This window comes from Capricornis sumatraensis, chromosome 1 (assembly GCF_032405125.1).
Source record: "Capricornis sumatraensis isolate serow.1 chromosome 1, serow.2, whole genome shotgun sequence".
Lineage (NCBI taxonomy): Eukaryota > Metazoa > Chordata > Mammalia > Artiodactyla > Bovidae > Capricornis > Capricornis sumatraensis.
In genome coordinates this window covers 213242160-213263219 of record NC_091069.1, presented here as the reverse complement: position 1 = coordinate 213263219, position 21060 = coordinate 213242160, and the positions used below count along the sequence as shown (strand labels likewise).

At 38.5% G+C, this 21060-nt stretch overlaps 1 protein-coding gene across 1 annotated transcript in view; it reads right to left on the bottom strand.

Annotated features, from left to right (window-relative positions):
• Window positions 1-21060, bottom strand: part of IFT80 (intraflagellar transport 80) — a 119584-nt gene that overhangs the window by 2953 nt on the left and 95571 nt on the right. The window contains exon 18 of the mRNA XM_068975747.1: window positions 5672-5795. Coding sequence (XP_068831848.1) covers window positions 5672-5795 — 124 coding nt within the window. The remainder of the gene's footprint in view (window positions 1-5671; window positions 5796-21060) is intronic.

Sequence of the window (21060 nt, the reverse complement as noted above, 5' to 3'; positions counted from 1 at the left end):
AACAACTGTTGCTCGGCTTCACCAGAAGTATATCAAGTAGACTGATGACATCTATAGTAGTTACTTGTTATAGTACAAATGAGGGTGTCAGTTGATAGCTATCCGACTGAAAATAAATGTTTCACTTTCACTCTGGCATCTGTCCAGTTTTAGAACACTGTTCTGATAATTTGGTCTCTGGAATAGAGTATTTTTAATAGTGGGTTTCAGATAAGGATGTACTCATGACAGCTGTCAAGTGACTTATACGTTAAAACACATCCTTTTCTCTTCTAGGGAGTGTTAATACTCTTTGGCACTTCTTTTTCTAGTCCTGAGCCAGTCAATTCTTTATATTCACATAGAAGTAATTTCAAAATCATATCAAATGGCTCTCCATCCTCTACCTCACCTCTCTTACTCTCAACTGAAAATCAGCTTCCTACTTAAGAGAGAATATAGTGACCATTAGGTAGAATTCACTTAATTTCCTTCCTTTCACAAAAGTAGGTACATCTGTACCCACGCCTCTCTCTTTCCCTTCTGTCTCAGCCCAGCATCTTCACATAAGTCCCTGATCTTATCTCAGACTCCTTTAGGACATCGACCTTCGATTATTACCTACATATTTCAATTTCCTTCTCTTCACTGGCTGCTCCTTCTCATCCTTCCTTCTCTATTCTGTCTCCCTACAAGCTACTACCTTCATTCTTCTTTTCATTCCTGACTCTCATCCACTTCTCAGACCACTGTGATATAACTGTGTTCCCACTATACTTCAGAAACTTCACTAACGCCACCATTAAGTGTTTTAATTCCTCATCCTATATTCCTTCTCTATATGACTCAATTACTCATTCAACAAGTATTTAATGTTCGCTCTATGCCAAGGATTGCTCTAGGCACATGGATTTAGCAGTGAATAAAAACATAAAAATCAGTGTCTTTATAGAGAAACAGAAACAAATGATAGTGGTAAGAGTTTCAGAAACAGGGGAGGGAGGCAGTACCACGGGTGGAGTTGAGGGGATGAGTGCTGAACTTCAGATAGAGTGAGCAGAGAAGGCCTCCCTGAGAAAATTGAAAATTAATGACATGAAAATCTGAAGATTAATCAGTATATCTGGGGAAGAGCACCTAACAGAGGAAGAAAAAGGCCTCGATGTAGAAGCATCCCCTGGACCTTGCTGATGCCATTCCAGCTCTTCAAAATCTCTTTCAGTATATCCTCCCCTTCTGGTTTCTGCTCTCCTTTCTAAATGTCCTCAATCTTTTTTCTTTCTTTGTCTTCCATATCTTTCTCCTTGGTACTCTCTTCACTATTAGCATTCACTGGGGTTCCAAACACAGCTTTTTCATACTTTCCCTAAGAAATCTCATCAGCTCACATAGCTTCAACTTAAATTGTCATGATCAAAGATTTATTTATCTAGCCCTTATTCTTCCTTTATCAATACCCTTCGATGTTCACATTGATATTTCCAACTGCCCACTAGACATCTCCACCTAGATAGGGTCTATCCCACAGGGACTTCTAATGCAAAAAATGGCCTATTTTCATGTATTCAAACAAAAAGGTCCACAACTCGTATATGCTCATGTTCCTCCACCAGTCACCCACGCTAGGAATGCTGAAGTTGTTCTCAGACGCCTTGACTTAACTCACTGCTCTCCTCCTACCTCTAACCACAATGTTCTATTAATTTTTCTGATTTTTTTCCTTACATTAATCCTACCCTTTCCATCTCCTGGTGAAACTATTATAGTAACTGGCCTCCTGGTCACCACTCTCACCTCCAAACCATTTTCCACCTAAGAAGCTATCTTTCAAGTCATTCTCTTGATTACAAACCTCAAGTCTTTGCATTGCCTTCATTATGAAATCTGTTAGCACAGTATTAAGATGTTTCAATGTCTGGTCCCATCAATATTCCAGTCACTCAGAACCCAAGGCACCCCCTCTATACTCCACCATTTTTTCAAGATCCCATGCATTTGCTCTTATTATCATATCCTTTGACTGACTGATAAAACCCTATTCAAGATAATTTTGTGGAAAAAATAAAGAAATTAAAACTAACAAATGCTAAGTATATAATTTCCAAGTGGGGGGAAAACAGGATAATTTGTGAAAAAATCTAAGTTTCCGTTTCTACTTAGAAATTGGGATTTTTAAAATGGAAAAGTGATCATGTCACTTCCATTCAGTATCTTTACATTAATCTTATTGTAAATCCAACTTACCTAATGTGCCCTATGAAACTCTCAGGTCAACCTCCCCTTTGCTCATCACTCTTAACCACTTCAGAGCCTTCCCTATCCTGGAATGTGTCTATCCCTACACCCTCTCCCCTTGATTGGTTTCCACCCATCCTTCAGAGTTCAGCTCTAACATCATTTGCTTTCCTTTGAAAAATCTTTGCTGATACCCCCATTCTAGGTCAGGCTCCACATTCATAAAGTCTTATAGCACTATGCATACTACCTTCAAAGCTATTATCACAAATGAAATGAACAATTAACTATATAATTATCTGTCGCCTCTATTTGAATACAAATTTCAAAGGGTCAGTGTCTGCCAGGTTTACTATTATATCCCAACCACCAAGAATAATACATTGTCTGCAGGAGGTACTCAATAAATACTGAATGAATGAGAGATCACTAATTATCCAGGAAGTGAGCTACCACTTAATCTCTCACTATTTTCTCTCCTATTTATCATTCCTTTTTTCTTTCTCCGAGCATAATGCTTTAAACATTTCCTGGCTCTTTTACTTTTCTTTTTGCACAGAGTTTGTATTCAGTGAACTGAACGTATTCCTCAGGTGGATTTTATTTGCCAGACTAATGAATTATCTTACAAACACTTGCTGAACACCACTGTAGACCAGGTATAATGACTCTAATGGAGTTCTTAGAAGGCAGTACACCTTGTATAGATCTCAGATTTCCACATTTTAAACTAGAAAGGCCCAAATAACATTTCAGGGCTCATAAATATGAATGTATGTCAAGCCTCACTTCTTATAAACTTTTATGTTATGCATTGTGAAGCCATTTGAATTCACCAGCTATCTAGAATAAATTTTTCAAGGTTTACAAAAATGATCTTTTTCTATTCAATTCTTAGTTCTGAAATAAAAAGTTTATATAATCACAATTTTGGTTAAGAAATTTTAAGTCAAAGATTATTTTCATCTTAGTTCAGTTCAGTTCAGTTCAGTCGCTCAGTCATGTCCAACTCTTTGCGACCCTGTGAACTGCAGCACACCAGGCCTCCCTGTCCATCACCAACTCCCAGAGTCCACCCAAACCCATGTCCATTGAGTCGGTGATGCCGTCCAACCATCTCATCCTCTGTTATCCCCTTCTCCTCCTGCCCTCAATCTTTCCCAGCATCAGGGTCTTTTCAAATGAGTCAACTCTTTGCATCAGGTGGCCAAAGTATTGGAGTTTCAGCTTCAACATCAGTCCTACCAATGAACACCCAGGACTGATCTCCTTTAGGATGTACTGGTTGGATCTATTTGCAGTCTAAGGGACTCTCAAGAGTCTTCTCCAACACCACAGTTCAAAAGCATCAATTCTTCGGCTTTTATTTAAGATTTTCATCTTAAGATACTGTTTTATGATTTCTAGTTAACTTCCAATTTACATTTATGAAGACAAGTTGGAAACTAGAACATGGTGCCATAGGGGGTCAAAAAAAGGAAACAAAATACCCAAGAAAAGTCATGTTGTTCTGATTATCCCATTTTGAACATTTCAGCTACTCTTATGATTGAAGTACTAACATGTTATTTACAGTTGAATACATATATAAAGAAAAAGAGGATAAAATTTTTAAGTTTTCAGGATCTGAAATATAACTTTGAGGTAAAAACTATATTTTCTATGTCCTCAAAAGCACCTAATGTGAACACAGTGAAAAAAATATTGATAATAATATGATGAAGAGGAAGCAAAGTAGTATTAATTTGCTTCAAAACTATATAGTAAAGGAAATTTAAAGTGGGTGCTCATTTTCAACGTACTGTCATATTTTCAAAACAGACAAAAGAGATTAGCTGACCAATGATTTTCTGGGCTGTTTCGCACCATAGTGTTGGTGGCTGCTGTCATATTCTGTGAATTAAAAAGTACAACCCTCAGAGCTCTTACGGAAGGCTAATAGCCCAAACAATTCATTTCTGAATCAAACAAAAAAAATTGTGAAGCTTCTATAAAATATGTCCCTTTCTACCAAGAAACCCACAACTGTGTCTATCCTGGATCCAGATAATGAAGTTACACTGCAGAACTAAGAATAGCTCCAAAGTCTTCATTACCCTGAAAGAGAAGTGAAGTCGCTCAGTCGTGTCCGACTCTTTGCAACCCCATGGACTGTAGCCTACAAGGCTCCTCTCTCCAAGGGATTCTCCAGGCTGCCCTGAAGTCCAAAAATGTGAGTCACGACACTCGATATTCTACATACAGCAAATGGATAATGTCTTTAGTAGTTGCCTCTCTCTACATCCTCTTTCCTCTTCCAAAGAGGACGGGTTAATATATTTTACCCACCCCCACAATGAAGCAGAATATTCTATCCCCACCAAGAAACACTCCCACATGGTCTATGTAAGAAAGTGAAAGTGTTAGTCACTCAGTCGTGTTGAACTCTTTGCAACCCCATGCACTATATGTAGCCCACCAGGCTCCTCTGTCCAAGGGATTCTCCAGGCAAGAATACTGGAGTGAATAGCCATTCCCTTCTCCGGGCGGATCTTCCCAACCCAGGGGTCAAACCTGGGTCTCCTCCATTGCAGGCAGATTCTTTACCATCTGAGCCACCAGGAAAGCCCCTACATGGTCTATAAGCTCCATGAAGACAGAAGCCATGTCTGATTTAACACCTAGTGTCGTGCCTAATCCAGACTGAGTACTTATAAACACATTTTGAATATATGAATGCCTAAAAGGATAAGGAAACCAATTAGTTTGCAGAACTGGGAGAAAGGTTAGCCCTGTCTTGGGTTTACAAATTGGATCTCCCATGGGTAGAAGTGAGCTCTATTTTTGCCATTTGAATCTAGAAGTATCTGGGCAGGTGGCCACAATCATTTCTGTTCTAGGCACTGGCTCGCCTTGTCTGCTGGTATGGGGGGCTTTTTTCCTAACTGGATTGACAAAACCTTAAGTTCTGGTAGGAACTTAAGAGGCAAAGGGTCAGCCTTCTTTGGTTCTAGGTGGTGAAGTCTACCCAGGTGAGGTACCTCTTTAAGTGCAACCAGGCTCCCTAGAATCTGCAAAGTGACAAAGTATCCAAGTTGTGGCCACTGCCCTCTGTGCTTATTTCCCTGGAATAGAAAGGGCAGCTGGTGGAAGACAAAATTCAAGAGTTAGAAGCCTTTATCTTCACATTTTATGTTGCTTATCTAAAAATATCAGTTAGGACACAACCTTAACATAAATTGGAAACTGTAAGAACAGACTTGAGTTAAGCAAGTTAAGCAAAACATGGCTCTAAGAGTCCAGAAAAATATTCTGTAATATAATTATATAGTCAAAACTGCAACATTGAAAGACAAGAAGCAGTTATTTTTAGAGATTGCAGTAGGAAAGTTATTCAATTTTGTCAAATTGAATGTTATGTTTGAGACAAATAACATATAAAGCATATAATTATTATCAAATACTGCATAATACTTACACCTTCGGCATACTGCAGGTATCGTTTATTAGTTTCCTGTTTACCAAATGTCTCCAAAAATTTTTGACGGTAAGCAAGAACTGTGTCAACATGTGTTTTGTATTTTACAGCCAATTCAAGAGCCCTATAATGAGAAATAAAACGTTATCAGCACTGATATGTTGACCTCTATGGGCAGTTCTGGGGTGAGAGGGTGGGACAAATGCTCTATGTTTTTCCCTCTACTCATTCTTCAATATGAAAGGTATGTCATAGCCCCTACCTTATCCATCTTGTAAATTTCTGTTTATACTTCAGGGTCCAGACCAAACATGATCTATTCTCCCTGACCAGCTCTCCTTGGAGAAATAAATGATCATTACATCTTTCTATGCTACAGAACATTCCTTACATACTATTATTATAGTCCTGGCTCAGAGTGTATTGTAACTATTATGAATTTGTTCCTTGAATTAACCTATACATTTATTAAAGGGAGATGTGGGTTTCATTTCTCTTTGGTGAGTATTACTGAGTAGATGTATGATAAATGCTCATTGAAAAGTTCACTGAAATCATAAGAAAATTCAAGTGAATTCCCCAAAGTAAGGGTCCAACTATCCTGACCATTTTATAAGTCTGTAATAAACACAAGAGAAGACTCTACACATGGACATCACCAGATGGTCAACACTAAAATCAGACTGATTATACTCTTTGCAGCCAAAGACGGAGAAGCTCTATACAGTCAGCAAAAACAAGACCAGGAGCTGACTGTGGCTCAGATCATAACTCTTTACTGCCAAATTCAGACTTAAATTGAAGAAAGTAGGGAAAACCACTAGACCATTCAGGTATGACCTAAATCAAATCCCTTATGATTATACAGTAGAAGTGAGAAATAGATTTAAGAGACTAGATCTGATAGACAGAGTGCCTGATGAACTATGGACAGAGGTTCGTGACATTGTACAGGAGACAGGGATCAAGACCATCCACATGGAAAAGAAATGCAAAAAAGCAAAATGGCTGTCTGAGGAGGCCTTACAAATAGCTGTGAAAAGAAGAGAAGAGAAAAGCAAAGGAGAAAAAGAAAGATATTCCCATTTGAATGCAGAGTCCCAAAGAATAGCAAGGAGAGATAAGAAAGCCTTCCTCAGCGATCAATGCAAATAAATAGAGGAAAACAACAGAATGGGAAAGATCTCTTCAAGAAAATCAGAGATACCAAGGGAACATTTCATGCAAAGATGGGCTCGATAAAGGACAGAAATGGTATGGACCTAACAGAAGCAGAAGATATTAAGAAGATGTGGCAAGAATACACAGAAGAACTGTACAAAAAAGATCTTCAAGACCAAGATAATCATGATGGTGTGATCACTCACCTAGAGCCAGACATCCTGGAATGTGAAGTCAAGTGGGCTTTAGAAAGCATCACTACAAACAAAGCTAGTGGAGGTGATGGAATTCCAGTTGAGCTATTTCAAATCCTGAAAGATGATGCTGTCAAAGTGCTGCACACAATATGCCAGCAAATTTGGAAAACTAGCAGTGGCCACAGGACTGGAAAAGGTCAGTTTTCATTCCAATCCCAAAGAATGGCAATGCCAAAGAATGCTCAAACTACTGCACAATTGCATTCATCTCACACACTAGTAAAGTAATGCTCAAAACTGTCCAAGCCAGGCTTCAGCAATACATGAACCGTGAACTTCCAGATGTTCCAGCTGGTTTTAGAAAAGGCAGAGGAACCAGAGATCAAATTGCTAACATCCGCTGGATCATCGAAAAAGCAAGAGAGTTCCAGAAAAACATCTATTTCTGCTTTATTGACTATGCCAAAGCCTTTGACTGTGTGGATCACAATAAACTGTGGAAAATTCTCAAAGAGATGGGAATACCAGACCACCTAACCTTTCTCTTGAGAAACCTGTATGTAGGTCAGGAAGCAACAGTTAGAACTGGACATGGAACAACAGACTGGTTCCAAATAGGAAAAGGAGTACATCAAGGCTGTATATTGTCACCCTGCTTATTTAAGTTATATGTAGAGTACATCATGAGAAACGCTGGGCTGGAAGAAGCACAAGCTGGAGTGAAGACTGCTGGGAGAAATATCAATAACCTCAGATATGCAGATGACACCACCCTTATGGCAGAAAGTGAAGAGGAACAAAAAGCCTCTTGATGAAAGTGAAAGAGGAGAGTGAAAAGTTGGCTTAAAGCTCGACATTCAGAAAACAAAGATCATGGCATCTGGTCCCATCACTTCATGGGAAATAGACGGGAAAACAGTGGAAACAGTGGCTGACTTTATTTTTTGGGGCTCCAAAATCACTGCAGATGGTGACTGCAGCCATGAAATTAAAAGAGGCTTACTCCTTGGAAGGAAAGTTATGATTAACCTAGATAGCATATTAAAAAGCAAAGACATTACTTTGCTGACTAAGGTCATTCTAGTCAAGGCTATGGCTTTTCCAGTGGTCATGTATGGATGTGAGAGTTGGACTGTGAAGAAGGCTGAATGCTGAAGAATTGATGCTTTTGAACTGTGGTGTTGGAGAAGACTCTTGAGAGTCCCTTGGAATGCAAGGAGATCAACTGGTCCATCCTAAAGGAGATCAGCCCTGGGTGTTCTTTGGAAGGACTGATGCTAAAGCTGAAATTCCAATACTTTGGCCACCTCATGCGAAGAGTTGACTCACTGGAAAAGACCCTGATGCTGGGAAGGATTGGGGGCAGGAGGAGAAGGGGACAACAGAGGATGAGATGGCTGGATGGCATCACCAACTTGATCGACATGAGTTTTGGTGGACTCCGGGAGTCGGTGATGGACAGGAAGGCCTGGTGTGCTGCGGTTCATGGGGTCGCAAAGAGTCAGACACGATCGAGCGACTGAACTGAAATGAATGAATTTATTCTGTTCAATATTTAACTAAATACTGATATCCTTACATTTTTAGCATAACAAATTAAAAATATTAGTATTATGAAAATAAAATTTGAGGATAAAAGTCTGACAAAATGCCTTTTGCCATCTGATTCTTCAGTTCAGTTCAGTCACTCAGAACTAAATTAATCACTAAAATCAGAGGTATAACACCAAAGGCATAAAATCTATATACTGATAATACAGAGGGAGATGAAAATATTATTCTGCAGTTCCAGGTCTGTTTTTGCATGTAGGTTTTGGACAGCACTGAGCCCATCATCCTATGCATAACTCATATCAGTTAAGCCAGGAACAACCTAGTACAGTATAGCTCTCCTACACTGCTCACTGGATTTTTCTAAATTGTAAAAATATCACAACATATTTACAGGAGACTTGGAAAATACAGAACAAGGTGACATATAGCTCCATTATATATTACAATAAGTTTTTTAAGTAAATAAAGATTTTTTTGTTGGAGTTTCAATATCGAACTCTCAAAAATTAATAGAATGAATATACAGAGAAGTAGAAGGATAGTAGTAGAAAAGAACTAAGAACCAATTCAACATACGATTTACACAATTTTCACACAACATATACTGTTATTGTTTCCATGTATGGGAAATGATCATTGTAATAATCAGAGTATATTATTTCTCAAGTTGTCTTGCTTTCTAATATGCCATATGACTTCAAAATAGGTGGTCATAGTTTATCAGAGTCAATTATTACGAACTTGTTTTTTTTAGAAAACTAGAATTTTCTCAACATGGGATTGCTTAGTAGGAAAATCTGCTTGGTTCTTGTCATGCTTTGGTTTGACATAAATAGTAACTTTAAGAAGTATTTTAGATATGATGTGTGTATTAACTGATGAATAACAAATGAGAGATATTAAAGATAAGAAAAAATATGAATATAAGTCATGTATAACACAAATGATAATGCCAAACTCTAGTACAATGATTTCTTATAGCCCAAACAATATTGCTAAATGCAAGGGTCAATATTTGCTACCCACCACAAACTCCTCACAAAGTTTCCTTATTTCTCTGTGACTTTAAGCCTTTCAGAGAGAAAAAAAAAGAAACAGAGAAAAAAAGTGCAGAGGTACTAGAATATAGAGGAACAAAAGCAGAAAACCAGAGCGGGCAAAAAACAATTTGTAGAGGCTCAAAAGAGGAGAAACAGAAAGCCTCTCTCATTTTATCCCCCTCTAAATCCCTAAGGCTCTGATTCCAGTGGGGTACTATGGGTGGAGACTCCAGTGAACCACCTCTTTGGCATCTTAGCGTTCCATTTCCCATTATTTCTTTATGATTGTACAGGACAGGGGAAGGAATTCTGGATTGCACAAAACTGGAAGTTTTAAGCAGGAAGTACATACGCATCTGGGTTGGGGCTTTCCAAAAATTCCAAAGAGATACTTTGTTATGGAACATCAATACATTTAATTATGTAGAAGGTGTAGAATATGATGTCTGCTGCTGCTGCTGCCTTATCGCTTCAGTCGTGTCCAACTCTGTGCGACCCCGTAGACGGCAGCCCACCAGGCTCCCCTGTCCCTGGGACTCTCCAGGCAAGAATACTGGAGTGGGTTGCCATCCTGCATTTATATACTAGATACTAAGTATTATCTATTATAGTAGTTATTATTAGTATTATAAAATATGTATTAATTATCTGACTGAAAACAATGCTAAAGGTAAACAGTCAAATGATATGTGCTATTGTAAATGCCTCTAAAAGCACACCCTGGGTAACAAATGTCTCTCTACCGCATTTAAGAGGGAATTTACTCCAAATTATATAAGAGTTATGGGAACAGTATGTCTCTAGCTTTAAAATGGTTATTTGGCAACGAAACAAATTCAACATTAGATTATGGGGCTGGAAAAAATCCATGTATCCTCTCTGATTTTAAATAGAAGGAAATTATATAAAAAGATGTTATAACTTCAAAGTATAATTTTTGCATAACTTGAATGAAACAAGATTACTTTATGTAAGTGGTATAAGTAAAAGAAACTATTTTTATTAATACTTACATAAAGGATCAATATGCATACATGGAGTTTCTAGTTCCTACCTCTCTTAACTTGCTTTTGAAAACAGACCACCACCAAATGTCCAGGGGGAACGGCACATGGATAACTTGCATATCTACCACCCTCAAGGGCTGCATCTTAGTAAATTGCAGGCAATTTTCAAATTCAAATATAAATGATAGCAGCACAAAGCAGCAAGACAATGCTTCTCAAATAGAATAACACATATTAACCAAGTAAAATCTGTTCCCAGGCTTCCCCAGAGGTCCAGTGGTTAAAGATCCACCTGTCAATGCAGGGGACATGGGTTCAATCCTTGCTCTGTGAAGACCCCACATGCCACAAGGCAGCTAAGTCTGTGCACCATAACTGCTGATCCTGTGCTCTAGGGTCCACGAGCTGCAACTCTTGAGCCCACATTCCAAAATTACTGAAGTTCGTACTCTAGATCCTGTGGTCTGCAACAAAAGAAGCTACTGCAATGAGAAGCCCTCGTAATGCAACTAGAGAGTAGCCCCTGCTCTCCACAACTAGAAAAAGTTCTAGCCCAGCAATGAAAAATCAGCATAGCCAATTAAAAAAAAAAAAGTTTTCTTCTAAAGTATGTAAATAAATATAGAAATTCAAGGATCCTAAAAAATCTAATATATTTATCAGCCAATACTTAAATTCTATCATTCTAGAATTTTGGAAGGATAGAATTAGAATATCACCATAACTGATTAATGGATCAGAGCAAAAACTGTCAATAGCTAACATCACAAAAAAGACAGATGACCAGTTATTACAGAAACACACATAATACCAATTCTGATGGATCTGGAAAAATTTACTTCCATCTGATGAAGGAAAATTTTAAATCTAAACCTAACCAAGTTTCTAAGGCTTTCTAGGTGGCTTAGTGGTAAAGAATCCACCTGCCAATGCAGGAGCTGTGGGAGCCCCAGGAGACATGGGTTCTATCCCTGGGCTGGGGAGATCCCATGGAGGAGAAAATGGCAACCCACTCCAATATTCCTGCCCAGAGAATCCCACGGACAGAGGAGCCTGGTGGGCTATAGTCCATGAGGTCGCAAAGAGTTGGACACAATTGAGCATGCAGGCATGTATGTCATCAAGTTTCTACATTCAATATCAATTCACAGCTAATTCGGGGCAAAGGAACATGTTAAGTGATACCACAAAGATGCAATTAACAAAGTCTAGATTATAAGAAGTTCTCTAAGCCCAAATAAAATACAAAAAACAAATAGAAGATTTAAAGAAACTTAAGAGTACATCAACCAATCACAATGCATCCATCTTTTCTGGATACTGTATCAAACAACATAAAGCAAAACAAAACATTTATGAGACAAACAGAGAAATAAGAACACTGAATAGAATTATTATTAATTTTAAAGGTGTGATCATATTATGGTTGGATTAAAAAAACCCTTTAAGATACATACTGAAATATTCATAGATAAAATAATATGATGACTGGGATCTGCCTTTAAACAATAGTGGGGAGGGATAAAGTGTGGGTAGAGATTACTCACAAATCACTAACTGTTGAAGCTGAGTGATGGGTACATGGATATTCATTATACTGTTCTATTTTTATATAAGTTTCAAATTTTCCATAATGAGTAGCTTTTAAATTTCATCTTCTTTGCCCCTTCCTGATCTCTTTGGCTGAATTCTCCTCTTTAACCAGACCATTAAACGTTCAATTCAGGAGAAATCTGCCTGCTGCCTTCTTTTCTTTTTCCTTCTTTAAATTCTAGTAGGTACCCATCACTCAGCTTCAACAGTCCTAGAAGTCTTAGTTTATGAGACCTATTATTTACTCACTCCCAGGGAAACAGAGAAATACATGTGGCCAAAAAACATATAAGCTTTCTTTTTTCCTCAACCATGTGTTGATTGTAGGGACTGAACTCACACCATGGCAGTGAAAACAATAAGATCTTTTATAAAAAGTCATCATCCATATAGACATGCATGCAAAGAGTCTATTGTTAATCAGTCAATCACATAATTTTTTCATCCTGTGTTTGAATATCTTTGTTCAGTTCAGTTCAGTCCCTCAGTCATGTCCGACTCTTTGCGATCCCATGAATTGCAGCATGCCAGGCCTCCTTGTCCATCACCAACTCCTGGAGTTCACTCAGACTCACGTCCATCGAGTCCGTGATGCCATCCAGCCATCTCATCCTCGGTCGTCCCCTTCTCCTCCTGCCCCCAATCCCTCCCAGCATCAAAGTCTTTTTCAATGAGTCTGCTCTTTGCATGAGGTGGCTAAAGTGCTGGAGCTTCAGCCCCAGCATCATTCCTTCCAAAGAAATCCCAGGGTTGATCTCCTTTAGAATGGACTGGTTGGATCTCCTTGCAGTCCAAGGGACCCTCAAGAGTCTTCTCCAACACCACAGTTCAAAAGCATCAATTCTTCAGTGCTCAGCCTTCTTCACAGTCCAACTCTCACATCCATACATAACCACAGGAAAAACCATAGCCTTGACTAGATGGATCTTAGTCGGCAGAGTAATGTCTCTGCTTTTGAATATGCTATCTAGGTTGGTCATAACTTTCCTTCCAAGGAGTAAGCCTCTTTTAATTTCATGGCTGCAGTCACCACCTGCAGTGATTTTGGAGCCCCCAAAAATAAAGTCTGACACTGTTTCCACTGTTTCTCCATCACTATGAAGTGATGGGACCGGATGCCATGATCTTCGTTTTCTGAATGTTGAGCTTTAAGCCAACTTTTTCACTCTCCTCTTTCACTTTCATCAAGAGGCTTTTGAGTTCCTCTTCACTTTCTGCCATAAGGGTGGTGTCATCTGCATATCTGAGGTTATATTTCTCCCGGCAATCTTGATTCCAGCTTGTTTCTTCCAGTCCAGCGTTTCTCATGATGTACTCTGCATATAACTTAAATAAGCAGGGTGACAATATACAGCCTTGACAGATTCCTTTTCCTATTTGGAACCAGTCTGTTGTTCCATGTCCAGTTCTAACTGTTGCTTCCTGACCTGCATACAGATTTCTCAAGAGGCAGGTTAGGTAGTCTGGTATTCCCATCTCTTTCAGAATTTTCCACAGTTTATTGTGATCCACACAGTCAAAGGCTTTGGCATAGTCAATAAAGCAGAAATAGATGTTTCTCTGGAACTCTCTTGCTTTTTCCATGATCCAGTGGATGTTGGCAATTTGATCTCTGGTTCTTCTGCCTTTTCTAAAACCAGCTTGAACATCAGGGAGTTCACGGTTCACGTATTGCTGAAGCCTGGCTTGGAGAATTTTGAGCATTACTTTACTAGCATGGTTCTTCGCATCATGTGGCCAAAATATTGTAGTTTCAGCTTCAGTATCAGTCCTCCCAATGAATATTCAGGACTGAATTCCTTTAGGATGTACTGTTTGGGTCTCCTTGTAGTCCAAGGGACTCTCAAGAGTCTCATCCAACAGCACAGTTCAAAGGCATCAATTCTTTGGTGCTCAGCTTTGTTTATAGTCCAACTCTCATATTCATACATGACTACTGGAAAAACCATAGCTTTGACTAGATGGACTTTTGTTGGGAAAGTAATGTCTCTGCTTTCTAATATGCTGTCTAGGTTGGTCATAACTTTTCTTCCAAGAAGCAAGCATCTTTTAATTTCATGGCTGCAGTCACTATCTGCAGTGATTTTGGAGCCCAAGAAAATAAAGTCTGTCACTGTTTCCCCATCTATTTGCCATGAAGTGATGAGACCAGATGCCATGATCTTAGTTTTCTGAATGTTGAGCTTTAAGCCAAGTTTTTTACTCTCCTCTTTCACTTTCATCAAGAGGTTATTTAGTTCTTCACTTTCTGCCATAAGGGTGGTGTCATCTGCATATCTGAGGTTATTGAGATTTCTCCTGGGAATCTTGATTCCAGCTTGTGCTTCATCCAGTCCAGCATTTCTCATGATGTACTCTGCATAGAAGTTAAATAAGCAGGGTAACAATATACAGCCTTGATGTACTCCTTTCCCGATTAGGAACCAGTCTGTTGTTCCATGTCCAGTTTTAACTATTGCTTCCTGACCCGCATACAAATTTCTCAGGAGGTTCATGACATTCTGCAGGAGGCAGGGATCAAGACCATCCCCAAGAAAAAGAAGTGCAAAAAGGCAAAATGGTTGTCTGAGGAGGCCTTACAAATAGCTGTGAAAAGAAGAGAAGCAAAAGGCAAAGGAGAAAAGGAAAGATATACCCATTTGAATGCAGAGTTCCAAAGAGTAGCAAGGAGAGACAAGAAAGCCTTCCTCGGTGATCAATGCAAAGAAATAGAGGAAAACAACAGAATGGGAAAGACTAGAGATCTCTTCAGGAAAATTAGAGATACCAAGGGAACATTTCATGCAAAATGGGCACAATAAAGGACAGAAATGGTATGGACCTAACAGAAGCAGAAGATATTAAGAAGAGGTGGCAAGAATACACAGAAGAATTATATAAAAAAGATCTTCATGACCCAGATAATCACAATGGTATGATCACTCACCTAGAGCCAGACATCCTGGAATGCGAAGTCAAGTGGGCCTTAGGAAACATCCCTACCAACAAAGCTAGAGGAAGTGATGGAATTCCAGTTGAGCTATTTCAAATCCTCAAAGATGATGCTGTGAAAGCGCTGCACTCAATATGCCAGCAAATTTGGAAAATAAGCTTTTTTTTATGCCATTATGTCAGCATTGGCCACAGGACTGGAAAAGGTCAGTTTTCATTCCAATCCTAATGAAAGGCAATGCCAAAGAATGTTCAAACTACCACACAATTGCACTCATCTCACACGCTAGCAAAGTAATGCTCAAAATTCTCCAAGCCAGGCTTCCACAGCATGTGAACCATGAACTTCCAGATGTTCAAGCTGGATTTCAAAAAAGCAGAAGAACCAGAGATCAAATTGCCAACACCCGTTGAATCATCGAAAAAGCGAGAGAGTTCCAGAAAAACATCTATTTCTGCTTTATTGACTAAGCCAAAGTCTTTGACTGTGGATCACAACAAACTGTGGAATATCTTTGTAGATGGGGATTATTCTACTTTCTAAGCAGGCCATTCTTTGGACTATGTTCTTATAAGTTTATTTCTATACTGGATCCAAGTATTTATATGTCTTACTCCTACTTTTTATATTAGTCCTAACATTTAGTATCGAACTGTCATCTCAGACTTTGTCAGTTTTGTTCATTGCTGTATCCCCAGTGCCTAAAACCTGGCACATTAGAGACACTCAATAAATATTTAAAGAATGAACAATAGCTACTATTTATTGAAGGTTTACTATGTATCAGGCAGTAAGCTAAGAGAGTTTCACATGCTATTTTACTTAACCCTGACAACAAACATGTGTTTCTTTTAATTATCATCATTTTAAACACAAGGAAATTGAGGCTTACGGAGCCTCAGTAACCTGTCCAAGATCACAAGACTAATATGTGCAGAATCAGAAATCAAACCCAGGTCTTATTCCAAAGCTCCCAGTCTTAACCACTACATTTGTCTTTGTCCCATTCAGCAGCCTTTTCGAACGAGTCATTAAAAGTGACCATACATTTTACCAAAAGACTGTTATTATTGTTGTTTTAAATGGATTACCATGTAATATCTAAATATCCCTAGTATGGCAGACACTCATTAAATATCTGCTGAATGAATGAATATGCAATAGGAACAAATATTCCAACTGATTTCAAAAATAGCTGTATAATCTAGAAATGAAGACAATACATAAAGTTTCTTGAGAGTTTTGTAGCAGTCATAATTACTTCTGCCGATTATTTGAAGTCATTCTTACCCAGTCTTTGATATTTTGCTAAAAATGATGGGAAACTAATGGTTTCATTTAAGTGAGTCAGGGGTCAAGAGTGACATGATCAGACTTCCACTGTGAATAGATCACTGTGAGTACAATGTGATGAATGGATATGAAAAGGACAAAGTAGATGTAGAGATAATGTTATACCAAGAAAAACTTGGATCAGCTTAGACAAGGGTGCTGGTGGTAAAGAGGATGAGCGCTACAGGGTAAAGGAAAATGTCAAAAGTAACTCCTAAATTTCCAGCTTTGGATAGATTGAAAAGATGACAGATTACTTTGGAAGAGGACCAAGTTTATGAGAGAATAAATATAAATTTGAACTCAAACATATGAGACATCCAATGGGAATGCTCAATAGGCAGGTAGATAATTGGATTCTGACAGCAAACATGAGCAAGATAGAGAGCTAGGAGAGATACATATTTGGGAGTCTTAAGTGTATAAATCAAGGTTTTGCATTCATTATGTCAGCAAATCTGGAAGACCCAGTAGTGACCACAGGACTTGAAGAAGTCAATCTTCATCCCAATTCCCAAGAAGGGTAGTACCAAAGAATGTGCTAACCATCGGACAATTGCACTCATCTCCCATGCTAGTAAGGTCATGCTTAAAGTCTTGCATGCTAGGCTTCAGCATTATGCAAACCAAGAACTTCCAGATATCCAAGCTTGGTTTAGAAAAGGAAGGGGAATTAGAGATCAAATTTCCAACATTCGCTAGATCATAGAGAAAGCAAGGGAATTTCAGAAAAACATTATCTCTGTTTCATCGACTATGCTAAAGCCTTTGACTGTGTGGATCATGACAAACTGTGGAAATCTCCTAGAGTGATGGGAATACCAGACCATCGTATCTGTCTCCTGAGAAACCTGTATGTGGGTCAAGAAGCAACAGTTAGAACCCTGTATGGAACAACTGATTGGTTCAACATCAAGAAAGGAGTATGACAGGGCTGTCTTCCGTCACCCTGTTTGTTTAACCTATATGATGAGCACATCATGAGAAACGCTAGGCTGGATGAGTTACAAGCTGGAATCAAGATAGGCAAGAGAAACATCAACAACCTCAGATATACAGAGGAAACCCCTCTAATGGTAGAAAGTGAAGAGGAACTAAAGAGCCTCTTGATGAGGAGAGTGAAAGAGCCAGCTTAAGACTAAATATTAAAAAAAATTTAAGATAATAGCATCCAGCCCCTTTACTGCAAGGCAAATGGAAGGGGAAAAGGTGGAAGCAGTGACAGATTTCCTCTTCTTGGACTCCAAAATCACTGCAAATGGTGACTGCAGCCATGAAATCAGAAGATGATTGCTCCTTGGCAAGAAAGCGATGACAAACCTAGACAGTGTTGAAAAGCAGTGACATTACTCTGCCAACAAAGGTCTATCTAGTCGAGGCTATGGTCTTTCCAGTGGTCATATACAGTTGTGAGAGCTAGACTGTAAAGAAGGCAGACCACCAAAGAATTGATGCCTTTGAACTGTGGTGCTGGAAAAGACTTCTCAAAGTCCCCTGGATAGCAAGGAGCTCAAACCAGTCAATCTTTAGAGAGATCAACCCTGAATATGCACTGGAATGACTGATGCTGAAGCTGAAGCTTCAGTATTTTGGTCATCTGATGTAAACAGACAACTCACTAGAGAAGTCCCTGATGCTGGGAAAGATTGAGGGCAGAAGGAGGAGAGGGTGTCAGAGGGTGAGATAACTGGATGGCATCACCGAAGCAATGAACATGAACTTGGGCAAACTCCAGGAGATGGTGAGGGACAGGGAGGCCTGGCATGCTGCAGTCCACGGGGTCACAAAGAGTCAAACATGACTGGGTGACCGAACAACAACAACAAAAAGTGTGTAAATAGTAATTAGAAGCCTTGAATAATGCTTTTTGACCTTTATCAACTTATCAGGCAGGCACAGAGGTCTACCAACATTTTACCAACCCATTGGTTTATAGTTTAGATAAAAAACAGAAAGGAGATACCAAGTAGACAGGAGGAACAGAGGAGCACCAAGTGTTTGTTTTTCTTTCCCCATTACATCTCTCTGCCCTTCTTGTTCCCCCTCTCCCTGACACCTAATATCTTAAAGCAGGGTCCTATGCTGAAAACTAGAGCAGGGGAAGGAGCAACATGGAGGGTAGGATATAGGGATAGTAGACAAGATGTGAAATTAACAGCAAAGAGTAAGAATGGTTACATGACATGTCTCAAAGGATCAGAGATTTTTACCGGACAAGTAAAGATGTTTGCCTAGGTATGCTAAGTCGCTTCAGTCATGTCCAACTCTTTGCAACCCCAGGGACTGTAGCCCACCAGGCTCCTCTGTCCATGGGATTCTCCAGGCAAGAATACTGGAGTGGACTGCCATGCCCTCCTCCAGGGGATCTTCCCGACCCAGGGGATAAAACTTGTGTCCCCTGCACTGCAGGTAGTTTCTTTACCGCTGAGCCATCACTCACATCCAGACCTAATGAATGTGGAGCTGGAAAGGATAAACTGACTTCATTTGAGATGTAGGCAAGGAGGGTCCTCTGGAAAGACATGATATTCACTTAGGTGAAGGAGGTACAAGAAATATTCAGAGGGCTGTATTATAGGCCATCAATAGAAACCATCAGAGGCAAACTGCTTCATCAACCTGCTCCGACACTTACACACTGTTACATTCAGTGTTTGCATGGGAAGTGTATGGCAAAATGATTGAGTACTGCATAAAGATTAACAGCATGAAATTAAGTACCTGCTATGTTCACAGATAATATAAAATGATAAAATGTTTTTATCCTTCAAGAAGTATATAATCTAAAATCTTTGTAAATGTAAAAATTTACAAAGATAAATAATAAAAGAGATAAACATCAGTCCTACAGAACAATGTAAGTAGTAGTATCAGCAGTATATACTTTATTGCAGTAATAATAGAAAATTCAGGTCCGCTTTGATATTGGAAGGCTCAGGTTCAAATCCTAGATCTGCCACATACTTACAAATAATCCTCAACTTCTTCATTTGTATAATGTTGTGATAACAAAGTGAGATGATATATGGAAAGCATTGAACACAATTCTGACACATCATAAGCATCAATAAGTAGAAGCTTCACTATTACTAATGACAATAAAATGGAATTCTTAAATAGGTTGTAAGCTTTCTAATATAAAGATGATTTTTAAAATATTTGTTATATTGTATGGTGTAAGCTTTCTAATATAAAGATGATTTTTAAAATATTTGTCATATTGTATGGTGTTTAGAATGCTGTATAAATACTAATGCCTAAAATTTATCAACATAAATATTTTCTCAAAAGTATCAATTGAGAATATGCTGTAAACACTATTCTTCGCCATTTCTCATGAAACTCATAGTTTAGTAATGATATGTACAATTTTCCATCAGTTCTTTAATATAGTTTAAAAAATATTATTTATACTTTCCAAACTACTTAAATATTTATGAATTATGACTAAATTGAGCTCAAGAACAAAGGCCTATTCATCTTTGTAGAACCTAAAATAGTTTTCACAATCCTTTGTATAGCTAAACAATGACAACAGATTTGTGTAAATAAAGCATTGAAATAGAATGGCTGACCTGTATAAATGTATAAATTAAATAAAGAGACCATAGTATGTCAATACCAAAATCATTTGTTACTTTTGTTAGCCATTTTTATTATTCCTGTTTAAGGGGAAGATAGAGACAGGGTCTCTATAAAAATTCTAATCTAAGAGAATTATAAGGGGCTAGTAATTAAAAAATTAGTGGTTATTTTTAAGCACAGAGAGAGGCAAAGATGATGAAAGACATTTTCATGTTGAAAAAATCAACATGCCAACTTTATAACATAGTAACTTCAGGTGTATATAAACAGTACAACCTTATTCACTGAGAGATATATACCTGAAGAAAAACAACAGAGAAACATAATATGCCATAGAAAAGAGAAGCTTGCCACTCAGTTTCAGAAAGCAACCTGTCCCAACAGCTAAGCTGGCAGGGAAGGTTACTGACCACTCCTTGATACAAATCCTTTCATTTGTCTTTTTTAGCTTAACAAATCTTTCCTGGATCCTCTCTCTGGCTGTCTAACTACTTCATCCCCACCTTTCAGTGAATTTCTCTTCTTTCACCCATCCCGCAAATAGAGTTGATGTGTTCTCACTCCACACATACCCCAGGCAATTGCATCCATCCTTCTGGCTTCAACTACCATCCGTTTGCTGATGACTCTTAATCTACATCTCTATTTAAAATCTTTCCTGAGATCCATGTCTAATAATCAACTATTATCACATATCTCTAAATAAATATTTCAAATTCAACATCACTTCCAAACCTGCTAATATTCTTACCACCATCTATCCAGTTACTAAAATCAGAAATCCTGGAGCCATTTTAGACTCTCTTTTCTTCTTCACAGACAACATCTAATTAATCATGAGTCACAGATGGCAAAAATCTTTTATCACAGGCTACTCACAAATATGTTCAAGCTGGATTTAGAAAAGGCAGAGGAACCAGAGATCAAATTGCCGACATCTACTGGATCATTGAAAAAACAAGAGAGTTCCAGAAAAACATCTACTTCT